This window comes from Paroedura picta, chromosome 1 (genome assembly GCF_049243985.1).
Source record: "Paroedura picta isolate Pp20150507F chromosome 1, Ppicta_v3.0, whole genome shotgun sequence".
Classification (NCBI taxonomy): Eukaryota; Metazoa; Chordata; class Lepidosauria; order Squamata; family Gekkonidae; genus Paroedura; species Paroedura picta.
Genome location: NC_135369.1, coordinates 115,692,311 through 115,709,727, shown reverse-complemented (window position 1 = coordinate 115,709,727; position 17,417 = coordinate 115,692,311). Strand labels below are relative to the sequence as shown.

Genomic DNA, 17,417 nt, shown 5'->3' with positions numbered 1-17,417 from the left:
TTCACATAAAACCACAATCCAGGATTAAAAACATGGATAATATGGATTTGGCTTAGAATCATATGGGAAGTTGTGACAGCTCACAGATTAAATGTGGCCCATACCAAACAGAATTAGTCAGTGATTACTTCTAAATAGTTAAAATACCACTTCTATCTGTTTATATATTGTAGACGGAAAAGTCATTTTCTCAGAAACATAAATAAAAAAAACAACTACCTGTACAAATAAATTTCTTCTTCAAATTCCAAAACAGATACAAAATTAACTACATCACTATTAGACAGCACAATTTTCTTTGCAAAAATTTTAGCAGTTAATACACCCATTCTTAAGAGTGAGGGTTATTTAAAGCATGCACTTCAAGTAATGGCTTATCAAGTTTTCAGAATAAATCAATTTGTGGAAGGATCCAACATTTTCCTTGTCCAAAGAACTAAAAAATTACCAGTTCTCAGATTAGTGGCATACATTTGATTTACACTGTGACTAAAATCAGCTGTTTGTTTCCTCTGTTCCATATTGACACTAGGAGCAAAAAGGTGGAGAATGGAACTCCAAATAAGTTATTTTACTTGTTTCTGTTCAATAGCATTGGGGAGAGGCATGCTTTACTAAAACTACATTTTAAAAAGCTCAATAAATAAATAAAGCCGCCCAATAATAAGCCATATTCAACTCAAATGTAAAGGAAGTCCTGTTGTATTGGGCTTAAGCAAAGCTATATTTGAAATGGGCAGCTCATAGACCCATTATGCACGTGGGGGAATAATGCACATTCGGGGTGGAATGGCGGCGACTAAAATCACCAATAATGCACGGAGCCGGCTGCAACCGGCCACAGCTTCGGTGCATGCCGCCGAAAAAGCCGCGTCAGTGAAACGCGGAAGATAGTGCAGCTTCCAGGTGACCGGGGTGCAACCAGAAGCGGCGCCTGAATCGCCGCGTGCATAATCGGTTACTCTGGGTTTTGCCGCCGTCGCACCCCGCCCCGTGCATAACTGGTGTGCGTCGCGTCTTCCCCCTCCACGTTTTCCATGTGACCTGAAATCGCCGTTTCGGCGGCCGTGCATAATGGGCCATAGGAAAGCAGATTCAACTGTATTTTATTAAGCATGACAATTACTAGACATATCATAGTATAAGGGGAAAAAGTCACAGAACCTTCTGTGTACAAGAAGGTCTGATGCAGATGGCATTCACCTACAACAGGCCAGAACCCGTAGCTGTCTCTGAAATCTCTACACCCCTCATTTCTTGTCGTTCATTCCTGATCTGGGTAGACTGGTGGCAGAAATAAGTGATGCCAGCTCTGCAGTCTCACCACATAACCAGGCACAGTTAAAAGTCTTCATGTCTCTCATGAGGTATTATGTTCCAGAAGTCTGAATTCTTTCATCACAAATGAATGATAGGATAGCAAAAATAGAGTTCAGTCATCTCTTATGGCACTCAGCTCATGCTGAGACATACCAGAAGCCCATTTCACTAAGGCACTGAAATAGTGCGGTAGTTCATTTTAAAATATCCTTTTTTGTGAAAGTTATCATGTTGACATATATATCATTATTTACTTATCCATGGAAAAGTCTGTTACTCCCATCGAGTTATTCTTCTCACTAGGATAAGATACCCACATAATTCTGTTCTTTCTCTCACCAAGACTGTGTCTTTGTGATTTAGGTACCAGTCTGACACAGAGTGGACCTTACCCCTTCCTCACAAAGCAGATGTAAAAAAAAATTGAATAGCAATAAGTTCATCATTCCTTGCTCAATCTTGAGATGAACAAAAGAAATCTATACTCGGTTGAAAAAGGCCAGAGCCCCTAGAGTATTTGAAACCTGGTGCTATCTCGTCAAAATAAATTCCATCTCATATGATGGTCTGTTTAAAGAATTATCCTATGATAATTCATGAGGTTTGACTTGGTAAATACAAGTATAAAACATCATAGATTAAATGCATACATATAAAATTAAACACATACTTTGCAAGGGCACATTATGACAACATTTACTTTTACAGACAGCTGAAATGCAATATTACACATCTTTACCTAAATCAATAGCATGTTTTTTGGTGCTGAGAAATCAGCTCATGACTCAGATAAAAACAATTAAGTGTAATGTTAGGAAAGATGTATGGCTGAAACTTCAAAAGGGATTCAGTTTTGTCTAGCAAAACTGACCAAAAGTATATTTTGTCTTATTGGACGAATCCTATGTCAGCTACAAATTTAAACCAGAATGCGCATTTATTATTTCTGTTTTAATAACAGTGATATAGTGCTACATTGGTTTTTCCAGCACCAGTAATTACCTAACTCTACCCATTTAACACATGTCACACTAATACTGAATATAGCCAGCAACAGTTTGGCAAAAACTCCAATGGATGATCTTAAATGCTGACTCTCTAAATTTTATGCATCATTCTGTGTGGATTTTTTAAACCCATTCCAGCATTGGCTTTCAGCCCTAATTGTCCCTCATTTTTGTTTTGGGAACATTAAAAAAATGACTTTTATTTTACCTTCAAGATAACCATTGTGATGTTGTAATTCTTCACCGAATTCTTTAATGAAATAAATAAATGTATCCCAAAAACAGGCATGTGACTCAGTGAAATACTCTAGTATTAATCCATAATTTAGCAGAATCCAAACAGAATACAGACAATTGCACAAATGATTCTTTCTGATGCTTGTTTCAAGTGGGTCATTAGTCCCAAAGATAATTACATGGAAAAATCTTTTGTTCCCACAAGGTTTGATAACACAAACCAGAAACGGCATAATAAGAAAGAACCACACATAAATGCAAGCACATGCACACAAATGTTACTTTCTGTCAAGTACTATTTCAGCACCACAGCCTTTCCTCCAGGAAGGGGGTACTTGGATACTCTCTCAAATTCTCATACATCTGCCCCTCGTTTACTGTTTCTGCCCTGAACAAGTGCAGAAAACATCTCCAAGTCCATGTAACTGCTGGATCATATTTCCATGATCACATATGACAGTGGATTTCATATGGCCCTCCACAGAAGGCATAAAGTGCAAAACTGAAGAAACATCACAGGTTGTGCGCCTCTATTGTTTCTGTGTTCTTGTCTTTAACTGTCCGCCTTTTCTTTTGGAGTCTTGAACTGGAGTAACAGGATATTGTGATGTATATCCATTGTATCCATTTAGAAAGACACACTGATAGTAGCGGACAGAAGCTGGGAAGGAAAGAAATAAGAGTGGTTAAACCTTTAGCTGTAGACAATACTGTGCTACTATGGCATTTGTTAGAGGGAAAACAAAAGGAACCATTTTACTTAGAAAATGGTTCTGAGAATTAAGGATGGTTCAGTTTATGGCTGAATATAGTAGCTGAAAATGCTGGTTCACAGCAGAAATATGCCAGTTTGCAGATGCTTGTTTTAAATGACTCCAAGTTCAAAAGCTTCTAACTCAAAAAACTTGTTCATCTCTAAAGTGCTACTTGATTCAAATGTAGCTACAGTATTTGCTGGCGTATAAGACTACTTTTCCCCCCTGAAAAACATGCCTCCAAATGGGGGGGTCGTCCTATACACCGGGTGCACTTCAGTTGGGATAGACATAGCTGCCCATAGTGGCCCATAGTACTGTAATGTAATGTAACAAACTCTATATTTTGAGTGGAAATGTTGGGGGGTCGTCTTATATGCCCAGTCGTCTTATACGCCAGCAAATACGGTATATCATGAACAAAATCACATGCAGTATGCTGTAACTTGCATGTGTAAATCATCACTTGCCCCACAAAATATAGACAGTGGTCAGGGAATGATAAGGTATCTGAAGGCCAAAGTAGACATGGAAGTACCCCCAGGTCCAATCCAAGGTCACCAACACAATTTTAAAAATGAATGAGGTGATTTAAAAGCACAGCAGGAAGAGGTGCTCTTGTCCCAGTGCACCTTTTCAAGAGCCAAAACCACTGCAAACTATCCGCCACAGTTGTTACAGCAAAGACAAGCTGGGGGAAGCAAGAGGACCTCACCTCACTGTGCTGCAGGCACAATCAGGACTGGACCCTCACAACATTTTAAAATATCCTCATTAAGATTTAGCATGTTGGAGGTGTCTAGAAGTCAAACTTAGGGATGTTGTCACATGTAGTCTGGCCCAGAGTAAAAAGAAAAAAGTAATTGGAAGCCAGCCTGAGTTTTTAGGAGATAATGTAAATGCTTGTGCTCTTATGGAAAACAATTTATCCTTGCATAAATTTTTGATGTTGGTCCTTATATTTGATGTCTCAAAGTAGCTCCAGCTGCCTGGATAAAAAATAAAACAAACCCCTCACCCATGCATCTTGATCTGAATACAAAACCTATGATTCGCTCGTTAGACAAATCTCCATGTTCTTCCTTCATGAGCAAAATATGTAATGAGTTATGCAGAAGTATTAGGAACAGGTCACCCAGCAGATCTCTTTCATTAAGTTAATTTCTTTTAGAAATGAACATTCAGATGGATTCATATAAAACAAAACCATGCTCCATTTTTAGTGTCTGGTTTCATGAAGGTTAGATAAAAAATATTCAGTATGTCTTTATAAAATTAAATTCTTTGGCTAGGAAGAACTGTCTCTTTTCATGATGACATGGGTAGATAGCTAAAAGTGGAAGGTCAAGGCTAGAAGGTAGCTAGACTGAGAACAATGAGGTGAAAACTGTCTCCACCAGTTGTTATCTTCTGGGACTCTTGATGTAGCATATGGAGGTGGCCACTGCAGGGACAGGGCAATGTGGGCCAGGCACAGGGAGAAGATACAGAAATAGATCTTATATGGGAAAGAATGAATTGTCAGGAACAAAGAGGAGCAGATGTGTTTTTAGAGGCCCTTCTCCCCATCCTTTTTTATGGATTACTTTTGAGCCTATATTCCTGTTGCTGAATGAGTTTTCCTGTGCTATTGGAAGCTCACTGGGATTCTGGTGAATTATCTTGGTAACAGTTGTTATTTTAGTTTTTTTAGTGCTTTGGTCTGAAATATATGTCTAAAACTGTGGGATAATTCTCTAATTTTAGATTTCTGTACTGTGACGTGAGAGCAGAAGGCAGTAGAACATAAGATTTGTAAGCTGAGAAAGAAATGAATCCAAAGTGATTCTGATTTTAACAAGCTTACACTGAAAATCCGTTTTCCGTATTACATAGATTATATAGCAATGTTGTCTCTATGAGTGCTTGAGATAGGACTGTCCTGTTTTCTCTAGTTGTTAAATTTATATTTTTAAGGGCCATGCCCAATTCAGTCATCCTCTAATCATCACAGCCCACTGGTACTACAGAAGCAAAACAACAACAGCAGCTACCGTGAGGAAATTGTTGGCATAGTTTAAAATGCTGGGGGACAGGAACATTAGCTCATGTGCATCACAAAGAAAGATCAAACTTGTTCCGAGTCAATTCACCTGCCAACTTTAAATGGCACTTTTAACATCTATGCTAGAAATAGCAAAGGTCATGCCTCCTGAACAAGCCTCCTCATCGTCCTTGCACAATAAAGGAAACCTTTAGTAAACAAATATCCCTCCACATTCTTAACCGAAACCAATGGGTTATATTGAAGCTCAGTATCATATGACATATTGCTGGAAAGTATTTTAACAAATAAATCCATTGAGAGGTATTTTGCTAAAGCCCCTCCCTTCCAAGATACGCATTTAGACAAAATCTCTGAGGTATATTGTTATATAAGATGTTCTGACTATGTGATGAAATGCACTTTGGTACAGGAGGCTATTCCTTGAACTATTCTTACATTTGACCAAAGGGTCATCTTCTGTAAACACCCAAACAAGTCACTGCACAAGCAGGATTAAAGTCACGACCATGACCCATTATGCACAGGGGCAATAACGCACATTCGGGGTGGAATGGCGGCGACTAAAATCACCGATAACGCACGAGCAGGCTGCAACTGGCCGCAGCTTCGGTGCATGCCGCCGAAAAAGCTGCGTCAGCAAAACGCGCAAGAAAGCGCAGCTTCCGGGTGACTGGGGCGCAACCAGAAGCGGCGCCGGGATCGCCACGTGCATAATTGGTGTGCTTCATGTCTTCCCCCTCCGCGTTTCCCATGTGACCCGAAATCGCCGTTTCAGTGGCCGTGCATAATGGGCCCATGCGATAACTCAAATGATGTAAACCAGAGATTAAAATACCCAAGTGATGCTAGCAAATTCCCATAAAGACACTTGTGGTGCACTGGGGATTTGTGTTTCCTTTGTTTAGTGCCAGATTAATGAAATGGTTCACAGAGAAACATGGCCCATAAGAGAAATATTTCCAAATTAGCACTGCTTTCCCTAAGCTGGTGCAGTCTACCAGAAGGCCAAAGTAATATGTTGAACACAACAGATTTGTACTACTATGAGAAGTGCCTTCCTCTCCAGATGGGTGATGCTTGTTCAGTTGGGTACCACATTATTAGACTCACATACATGGCTCTTTCATGTGCATGTTTTTAGGGTGATGCAGAATTAATTTTTTTTTCACTGCACCTCCCAGCATAGCCAGCTTAGGGCAGTTTCCAACATCTTGATATAAACAACAGTTAATTCATAAAAGCAATAAAAACTTCAACATTAACATAACATTAAAACCTATTAAAACAATCAAATCATGTTGGTTTTCCTTGCTGTCAAGGTATTTCTGATATCAATTTCAGATTTTAAATTTCAGATAGCCTGAGTTTTTTGGGGGGGAGCCATGTGAAGGGGAGCCCAGGCAATGTTCTAGGTATTATTATCTCTGGAGTTCATTGGCCCCAACCAAAGGCCTGGTGGAAGAGCACAATTTTGCGGGTGCTGTGGAACTGAGTCAACTCTGACAGAGCCCTCATTCTTCTGGGAGTTCCATCAGGTAGAGGCCAGGATCAAAAAGGCCCTGATCGTGGTTGAGGCCAGACATACCTCTTTGGGTTAGGAATCACCGGTCTATTGAAATGGGTAGACCCAAACACTCTTCAGGGGGTATAATCGGTGAAATGGATATGCCAGGCCCAGACCACATATGATCTTGAAGGTTAATATCAACACTTTGAACTGGAATTCATACAATCATAGAATCATAGAGCTGGAAGGGATCTAGTCCAATGCAGGCACAGTGCAAGAACTCACAACTACCTGCCCACCCAGAGTGACCCCAATTTCATGCCCAAGTGATCCCTCCACCAGAAATCTCCAGAATCCAGCCTGGCCTGAAGGAAATTTACCTACAATCCCACAGCATCTGGGAGCCAGTGCAGTTGTCTCAAGGCTGGCTGAATGTGAAACGATCAAGACATTCTTGTGAGGACTAAGACTGCTGCATTCTGAACCAGTTGCACTTTCTGGGTCAAAGTGAAGGGTAGACTCACATAGAGCAAGTTACAGAAATCTAGCCTGGAGGTGACAGTCACACCGATCACTGTGACCAGGTGTCAGGTAAGGCACTAGTAGCTTCAACTGGTGAAGATGGTGAAGATGCCAGCATTGCCAAGGCAGTGAGCAAGAAGTTTGTGATCTATCAAGTCAAACACTGCCATGAGGTCAAGCAACATGAGCAGTGCCAACCCACCCTGATCCAGCTGTCATTAAATGTCATCCATCAGGGAGACCAAAGCTGTCTCCATCCCATGGCCAGGACAGAAAACAGACTGGAATGGGTCAAAGATAATGATGAAGTAATTCTCATGGTATAAATGTGAATATTAAGACACATAAGAAATTCAGAGGAACAGTGTCCCACCTGATTTCAATGTCACTGTCTTGAAATCTTTCTGCTGAGTTGTGGCACCTTCCCTAGCCCACTCCCATCTCTCATCTCTGCTTGCATTTCAAAGGCTTGTCCAGTTCTCACTTCCTTATCTCAAGGTTGTTCTCACTCGGAACTTAGTCAAAACATCAGATGGCTGACTCAGCTACTCTTGCACCCCTTGGATCAAAAGAGAACTGTATTGCTCTTTGTGTGTGAATTATTGTTCCTGCCAAATGCTGCCCATATGCCCCCTCCCCTAGCTAAGATATAGGGGAGGGGGCATATGGGCAGCTTTGCATCCCCCTTGCCCTGTGTCTCTGTCAAGATTCCTGTCTAAGAGCTTATGTAATGTGCTGATCTATGTCCTGATTCTCCAAATAAAGACTTTTACTTAAAGACTGTTACTTTCAACAGGAGAAGTCCTGGAAGGTCTAAAAGAGGCAGTGGTTCACCCGCTACTCAAAAAAACTTCTCTGGATCCACGACAGCCATCCAACTATTGCCCTGTCTCGCACTTAGTGTTTCTGGGGAAATTGCTTGAAAAAGCGGTCATGGACCAACTGTCTGCATACTTGGAAGAAGCTTCGGTCCGAGACCCATCCCAGTCTGGTTTTCAGCCTGGCCATGGGGTAGAGACAGTGCTAGTCACCCTGATGGACAACCTCCGTTGCCAGCTGGACCAGGGTGGGTCGGCGCTGCTTATATTATTAGATCTCTCAGCAGCGTTCGATGCAGTAGATCATGAGCTATAAGCTCACCACCTTGCCAATACCGGGATCAGAGGGACTGCCCTTCAGTGGCTTATCTCCTTTCTCCGGAATTGCGGACAGAGGGTAGCATTAGGAGAGAGCTCAAAAAGCCGCCACCAACTGGCTTGCCGAGTCCCCCAAGGGGCTATTCTCTCTCCAACCTTATTTAACATCTTTATGTGCCCTCTTGCTCATGCTGATGACACCCAGCTCTTCCTCCTGATGGATGGCCACCCTGACTCTCCCCCAGAAACATTAGCTGCCTGGAAGCGGTGATAGGGTGGCTCAAGCAGAATCGTCTGAAGCTCAACCCTTCAAAGATGGAGCTCCTGTGGCTGGGCAGGTAAAGGCCCAAGTGAGGAAGCGCATCTACCCAATTTGGATGTACAGCTAAAAGTGGTCCACTCCGCCAGGAATCTGGGAGTGATACTTGATGCTTCCCCTTCAGTGGAGGCTCAGATCACGACGGTATCACGGTTGGCATTTTACCACCTTTGCCAAGCCAAACTACTAGTGCCCTACTTAGCCCCGGAACACCTAGCCACAGTGATCCATGCAATGGTCACCTCAAGATTGGACTTCTGTAACTCGCTCTATGCTGGCCTGCCCTTATCCTTGATCTGGAAACTGCAACTGGTCCAGAATGCGGCTGCCAGGGTCCTCACAGCAACACCTCGGAGGTCCCATATCCGGCCCATCCTCCAGCAGCTGTGCTGGCTCCCAGTTGAATTCCGAATGAGGCTTAAGGTGTTGGTTATCACCTTTAAGGCCATACACAGTCTGGGCCAAGTATACTTGAGGGACCGCCTCTCCACCTACACTCCTCAAAGAGCCTTGCACTCTACTACTTTCAAAATCCTGTGGTCTCTGGCCCCAAGGAAGCCCGCTTGACCTCAACTAGGGCTAGAGCTTTCTCCATTCTGTCCCCCACCTGGTGGAACGAGCTCCCAGAGGAGATTAGGGCCTTGACAGAACCTAAACAGTTCCACGGGGCCTGCAAAAGGGTGCTCCTCCACCAGGCATTTGGTTGAGGTTGACCCAAACCATCGCTTCCAATTGGCCCCCAAGGCCCCCCCCCCAACTATGATTTGACACTAATCGGCCTTACTCACTGAGTCCCAGTAAGAGTTGAGTTGTGGCTCTTGCAATTTCTATTTTCTAATGTTATTGTTATGAGCATGTTAAGTTATTATTGTTATAATTTTATTACTGTTATCACCTGTTACCATATGTTATCTGTATCTTTTCCTGTAAACCGCCCCGAGCCCTCGAGGAGGGCAGTATATAAATATAATAAATAAACAAACAAACAAATAAAGCTTCATTCTGAAGCCCAAGAGTGCAAACCTCCTGGGTCTCAACCCCTTGGTTCCTGACCCTCTACTTTAGTTCAGATTTTGAGTAGTTTTCTTGTGTTGTGTTCAGACAGATAAATACAAAAAGGAGTGATGTGGCCATTGCAAGATTTGCCTTGCAAGATCTAGTCTTGTAATTAGAGGACTATGTTCAGAACCATTTCCGCATGCATCAAATGACACATGTATATGCACTCATTTATCAAGGAAATCATCCTCATCCATTTAAAGCAACAGAAGTTTCCTTGCTGGACGCAAGTCAAATATTATATTCTAGATCTCTTCTTTCAGTTTCCTCTCGAGGGCAGTTTACCTTTTCTCTGTCACCAAATAGCAGCAGTATGTTTACCATATTTATCTAATATTTCCCAACAGGCCATAAAACCTTTTTTCAGGGGGCCAATGACTCTTTTTTCTCAGTACAGATAACATGTTTTAATCACAAACTTATGTTTTATACAGAACTGACAATGACACTGTGTCACCTAAGAAACAGCTGTCTTTAAAATCCTAAACAAAATTTACCTGTTGACTTTGCAGCTTTTGAAATCTTGTCTGGAAGGAAAGAAATCCACAAGTCAGAGGGCTCACACAAGGCAGTTTAATAGTAACAGTCAATCTCTTTGCAATTAACACAGTTAATTCACTTGAAAGCAATGATAACAACAATATGCCCTGGAACAATTTTGTTAATGTAATTAGAACATCTCTTTTTTACACAGGCAAACATCTAAGAGACAATCCTCTTATCTACCACTATGACTGCACAGGATAAGAAGATTTTTTTTGGGAGGGGGGTAAAACCCCAATTTGCTTCAAGCAGAAGGATAGTCTTTTATGCTCATAACATGGACATTTTTTTGCTACTTAAAAACTCATCTTTTCCCTAAGATATGACTTTTCTTATTAGAGTAAATTGCAAATATAACACTCCCATTTCTGCAACCTACAGCTATATTGCAATTTTTCTGGACTCACATTCTGATTCTGAATTCAGTTAAAAAAGAAAAGATCCTTGCAACATAGTGCAGTGGAGTTATAACTGGTTGCATTTGGCATTTTTTAAAAATCATCAAAAGTAAAAAAAATCATTCATATTAATTGGCCCATAGAGTTTGAATCATCAAAGTGGAGCTTAGGATATTTAGGGGATATCTCTCTACAAACCTGAAGAAAGTCTCAAATTTGTACAAAAATCTGAAATCTTTTTAAACAACGTACTCAGAGAAGAAGGCCCACTGGGCTTTCAATGGCCATTTTAAAGGTTGCTATGCAATTCCAATGATACTGCATTCCAACTCTGATTTCTATCAAGGAAAACAGTGGGGGAGGACAGAGGGGATTTGGACAAAATAAGTCCCTTTGAAAGGGTCTGCCCTCCATCATGTCTGCTGATGGTGGACTTGCCAGCAGCCACCAGAGACTTACCTAGTACCCACCCTACATGACAAAGCCCAGTGGCCACCAGACAACTGGACCCGGCCAGCTGTGGCCACTGCATGACTTGACCAGGTTTTTCCCAAAGACAAGTTGCCAGAAACGGGAAAAGGGGAAAGCTGAAGATAAGGGAGCAGATAAAGGTAGGTTTACTGGTAGGCATGAGGAAGAAAAGGAAACAGGAAAGGGGGAGAGGATATGGGGGCTGCCAGGGAAGGAAATGAGGAAATTAGATACCCCATAGATTCTTGTGCATCCCCTATTATTGTGATTAAGTACTAGCTGAAACTCAGCACTGTGATGTACAGGAGGGCATGTAGCTTGGTATCACATGGGACAAACACACCACAATGAATACAAAACTAGTTTAAAGTGGTGGAATATCATGTATGTGCCAGCATTTCTACACTGGGAATGGGTTTATGAACTAGGCTGCATGGTTCCAACGCCAAAGTGTACATTCTCAACCTCTATACATCTCATCAGACTATCATATGACTTTTTAGAAGGGAGGTACATTGTTCTTCTCCATTTTATCCTCACAATCACCTATCAGGTAGGTTGGGATGTGAGTGTGTCACTTGTTCAAAATTACCCAGCAAACTTCAATGGCAGAGTGTGGTTTGAATGCAGAAGCCCCATATATTAGTATGAAACTCTAGATTAGCTCCTACTGCAAACTGAAAAAAGGATCAGTACATTGCTTCAAGATAACAAATGAGCAAACCTAAATTAATACACCTGTATCAAACTAATAGTTTCCAGAATGTCTGCCATTCTGGCTCTGATCAGACCTACTTAACCTCAGCAAGGCAATTGTATCCCTAAGCCAAATTTGGATGATTAATATGACAAGATATTATAGGTACCCAATGGCAAGTTTTCACAAAGAATGGTCACCTTTCTTTAATGGCAATCTAGAAAAAGTTAGTTAATGTGCAATGCCACTGAAATAAAAAGGAAACAGTAATTACCTGATGTCACGTTACGATGTTGATGGCTCTCTTTTACTGCTGGAACTGTTAAGAAAACAGAAACATATAATTAACTTTGATTCAAAGGTCAACTTTAGCATGAAAAGCATGTTGGCATTATTAAAATTTTATCCAGTTAAACAGATGCAATAATCATTGTGCAAGCTCAAATATGATATTTAAAAAAAAATCTTTTAAATCAGGAGCAAAACAAGGTTACTATTAAATTCATTTTAAAATTTCACAGAATCTGTAGAATTTTAAGAATATTCAGTTTTTGCACAAAAGCAACAATAGATATAATGAAGAAAATGGATTTTCATATGAAAATCTCTTTGCATGAAAGAGGATCCAGACACTTTTGTCATACAGGCATGCAAGTAATATCATTTTCTTTAGATTTTCATTCAAATCTTGGATATGAAGGACTGCTAAGAAGGAGCTATACAAAAGTCTTCTGGGCTCATTATTATGGGAGCTCTTCAAAAACAGCGCAGGAGATTTGGAAGTGGAGCTTGTGAGGAGGCTGTCACTTGGCAGGTTGGTCAATATCGGAGGAGGCCACAAACCCTGGCCACCACTCATCTAGGGCTTTTAAGGTAAGAACCAAGAAGAAGAAGAGTTGGTTTTTATACCCCATTTTCACTGCCCAAAGGGGTCTCAAAGCAGCTTACAGTTGCCTTCCTTTCCTCTCCCTACCTGTAAGGTAGGTGGGGCTGCAAGAGCTTCTGACAGGACAGCTTGGTCAGAACAGCACTATCAGGGCTGTGACAAGCCCAAGATTACCCAGCTGGCTGTATGTGGAGGAGTGGGGAATCAAACCTGGCTCATCCAATTAGAAGTTGCTGCTCTTAACCACTATGCCATGCTGGCATATGGGCAGCCAATGCATTTCAGCACATGGTGATATGAGCCTTCTGTCCAGTCCTCATCAATAATCTGGCTGCCCCAATTAAAAACGGACAGCTTTTAAAGCACATTAAGGCAATCTAGGTTGGAAGTGATCAGAGCAAAGATTGCCATGCTTGTCAAACTAACTTATTAGTCAAAGCTGAAGAAAAGTGCTATATGCCATAGAGAAGACTTGAATCTCCAACCACAAACTTGGTTCTGGAAGCCCTAAGCTATGAACCTGATATTTCTGTGACAAAGCAACCCCCTCCAGGAGAGGCAGAATCCTTGGTCAACAAACAGTTTTGCCATTGCACCACAGCAATTCAGTCTTCTCTGGATTGAGCTGCAGTTTGTTGACATTCATCCTACCCATTACCTTCTCTGGGTCCTCGTTCAGGACTTCCACAGACAGCTGATGACACAAACTGGGCTACAATGTCCTTAGTAAAATGCCCAGTTAGAATACATATACCACAACAAACATTCAATGCTTCATGATGCAAATACTTTTTTCTACATATAGAAAAAGTATAGTGCATTATGTGTTTGATGTTTACATTTCCACTATGATGGAGAAGAGATATGATGCAGATGGGATCTGTCCTTTGAGTATGAAAAGCATAGAAACTATAAGAGATGTAAGCCATACTAAGCTTGATGATTTCTGGAAGATGTAGAAATGTAGAGAATACAAGTAATTTAACTCAGGATATGAACTCAAATCTTTACTTATCTGGCATACACTGTAAAGAGATGCTTATGACTCCTTAGACTCATGATTTATATGCTTGCAAAGTTTTACATCCTTCCTTCACTTACCTTTAGTCTTTACGTCTTTCAAATGTGTCTTATGTACTGTTTTTCCTACATAGGGTAAGGAGATGAAAACACAACAGGTTATAAGAATCTGAAAATTAGCTTAGTAATGCTACATTAACATCTTTAGTGAAATTAGCACATTCACATGGCTTTAAAGAAAAGCTATCCAGCCCTTACCTTGTTTTTCCTTCATTGGTTCAACTGCTTTCTTCTTGTCTAAAAAAGATATCCAAGGTATCATGACTGAATTGTAGCAGGCTTAGATATTTGCAACTTCAATTTCAGACACATTTAGAGATGTTTCACACTGTCCGCAACAGCAAGGGCATATATGCCCGGACATGGCATAGTTCCTATATTTAGCCCCTTATATGTCACAGTATGGACTTCTATAAAACATTATCCAAAATATGCTGAGTACACATTTGTCCTTTTTCGGTATCCCTTCTTCAGTCTCCAAGAACAGAGTCAATCATCTGTGACTCCACACAAGGAGACAGATTGAAATCAACTAAGGTGGAGTGCTGGAAGCCTCAGTGCCATTCCCATGTCCCCTGCTGAGAACAGCAGCAGCTATCTGGCAGTCTGCCTTAGAACTGTTCATGTCTTCCCTCCATATGATCCTATGTTATAACACAGATTTGTTCAATGACTTCTAGCACACGAGAGATCTGCTTAGATGCGAGCAAGCTGCCCCTGATCACGCCAACCTAGATCATTCTCTTCTTTTGTAGCACTCACAGCCTCATCCTGGGCATGTTCCCTTGGAAGTAAATCACAGTGGGATTTCACTTCAAATAAAGGTTATGGTGGGAACAGAATACTTGACAATTTTAGGCAAATCTCTTACTGGACTAAATTTAACAAGTTTTCACAGAGGGTAATTGATATGTCTTTTTATTTGCTTTATTTTTTATTTTGAATTTTCTTTATCCTGTCTCGAGACAGCTTCAAAAATATGAACTCAACATCTCGATTTGTTATTCTTCATCAGTTTTGTGATGCACTAGATTTGTCCACCCTGAGTCTTTTTGAGAAAGGGCAGAATAAAAGTTGAAGGGAAGGGTGGTATATAAATGTAATAAATCAATAAAAATAAATAAATACATTTCAGAAAAAAGCTATTTCAGAACAAAAGTGTATATATACCTGCTATTGTAACTTCAGCTGATGGTTCTTCAGGAAAAGAGGAACAGAAAGTTAAAGTTATGGTTGACTAGGTAATCCAAACAGATAAAATGGATTTGACTAAGAACTGAAAGGACTTCAGAAAATGGCTAAAAAAGAATCCCATACCCGCTATACCCAGTCATGGTCACTGCCTTGCTTAGCTTAGGTAAGTCAGGGAAAACATTAACAAAATAAGGAGTTTTATGAAAATTGCAATCAGGTTTTCACAATGTTGGAATACTTATTCTAATCAGTATGTTCATCTGGTAATATTGATAGTTTTGTTTAATTTTGTAATTTATATATAGAAACAACTTTATTTTTGTAGGAAATAGTAGGAAAATGACTGCAATACCTTATGCATGGCAAGCTTACAATACATCATTTGTGTGGACTATATCAGTCTGGAATACAGCATGCATTTTGGTTAGGTTCATGCATAAAAATGCCACATTTGAAAGACATACTTTGGAAGATTAAATATGTAGAGTAGTTTGACAGATGCAGCTTATAGCACCAATAAGAATTTCAGATACAAACAGGTGTAAGTTATATAACAAAAGATGGACCCTCATAGCACATAAGCATTTGCAAGTATAGGGATTTCCCCCTGTTTTTCTTCAAAAATCTAAAACTTTTACAGTTTCACCATTTTATCAACCATTATTATACGCCTTCCATTCTGGCTACCAAAAAAAAAAAAAGGAAAAACAACTCCACAAATTTCTTTCAACCAGTAAGAGGCAAGGAGAGCAAACATCTGAAAGAGACAACTCAAAGCAAAAATAAAGCAGGGATGAACATGAGGATGATAGGGTTGGACAAGTGAAAAGAGAGCATTTGGTCTTATGCTGTAGGTTTTATGATTCAAAAGGGTTCTTTTCTGTTGAAATATTTAAAAATATTTAAATATATTCAAAATATTTAGTTCAGCATATATATAGCCCCTTCATGTTGAGAGCTAGGAAAGTGTAGCAGTTCCCAAGTTAGAGTATGATTGAGAGGACCCAGGTTCATATCACATCAGTGATGCTCAATGGAGCAACTTTGAACCAATTCTTTATATGTCAGCCTCATCTGCCCTCACAGGGCTATTGTGATGATACAGTAAAGGAGAGAGTTACCCATGTTCAGAGCTCCGAGCTTTTCAGAGAAAGGGCAGCATACAATGCAGTAATTATGACTGCTTCATAAGTTTGCCAGTAAACTTATCTTAGAGGGTATAGGCATGTTTTTTATGTTTAAGTTACACTGATACATAGATTTGTTAATAGGCTGTGTAAAAGCTCTGTCATAGAGCAGGGGCATAGAGAAGGTCCGAATTCAATCCCTGATTTTTCCAATAAATAAACCCAGATACTGTCAAAGTCTGCCAAGCCAGGACAGACTCCCTCTTAAGAGCTTGCTCTTAGCCACTGGTTCAGAATGGAAGCCTCTGCCTGAAACATGGATTGTTCTTCTCCTTCTCCCTCCCCCACCCCCATTGTAGTGCTGATTCAGTGGCCTGGCTCAAGTCTGTTTGCCCAGGAAAATCTCAAGTCTGTTTGCACAGGCAAAAGACAAATGGAGGTTGTCTTACAAATATGACTGATGATTGGCCCTTCTGTCAGGGGAAATATCTTCCCCCAACCTCAGCAGCTAGACCCATTGAGACATGATGGCTCCCTTTCTTAGACCCCTTAACTCCTTTGTCTAAGCCCATCAGCTCCCATCTCCAGACCCGGCCAGGGCATTGCCCAATATCCTGCTCCATGGAAAATTCCATCATGTGCTCATCTGTGCTACATCACATAGCCCCTCCCAAAATATATATATATAAACAGTGGCTTTCTTGTGCTTGTGCTTTCTGATTCAGGACCCATTGGAAACTCCCTTCACACTGGTTCATGTTGCAGCTCTCTGCCTATCTACTCTTCACGACTGGTAATTATACTGAAACCTTTTTTCCACTCTATTTTCCCCTATATGACTGTTTGCTAGCGTGCTAGATATATTTTTATTATTTTCCTTCTAATAAAGATTGTTACTACTTTTACTATATACCTGTTGTCTGCCTTGAGTTCTTAAGGGTGTAATCACCTCGTAAACACTGACCAATAATCCATTTTGCCACATTACTACCTCTCACTAAGCTCATTCCCGACTGCTGAATATACACATTTTGCAGCACACATCTGTAAGTGCGTTTCTGGTAATACTGACTGCCTTTCTTCTCAACATCACCTTTGAGTTCATTGGCAGG

General features: G+C 40.6%; 1 protein-coding gene across 11 annotated transcripts in view; it reads right to left on the bottom strand.

Moving 5' to 3' along the window:
• Positions 1 to 222: 222 nt before the first annotated feature.
• Positions 223 to 17,417, bottom strand: part of TRDN (triadin) — a 296,487-nt gene continuing 279,292 nt past the window's right edge. For all 11 annotated transcript variants that reach the window (XM_077300566.1, XM_077300474.1, XM_077300511.1 and 8 more), the window contains 6 exons: positions 15,155 to 15,181; positions 14,183 to 14,221; positions 14,006 to 14,050; positions 12,293 to 12,337; positions 10,407 to 10,436; positions 223 to 3,225 (listed from right to left, as the gene is read on the bottom strand). In XM_077300566.1, coding sequence (XP_077156681.1) covers positions 3,095 to 3,225; positions 10,407 to 10,436; positions 12,293 to 12,337; positions 14,006 to 14,050; positions 14,183 to 14,221; positions 15,155 to 15,181 — 317 coding nt within the window. In that variant the 3' untranslated portion in view covers positions 223 to 3,094. The remainder of the gene's footprint in view (positions 3,226 to 10,406; positions 10,437 to 12,292; positions 12,338 to 14,005; positions 14,051 to 14,182; positions 14,222 to 15,154; positions 15,182 to 17,417) is intronic.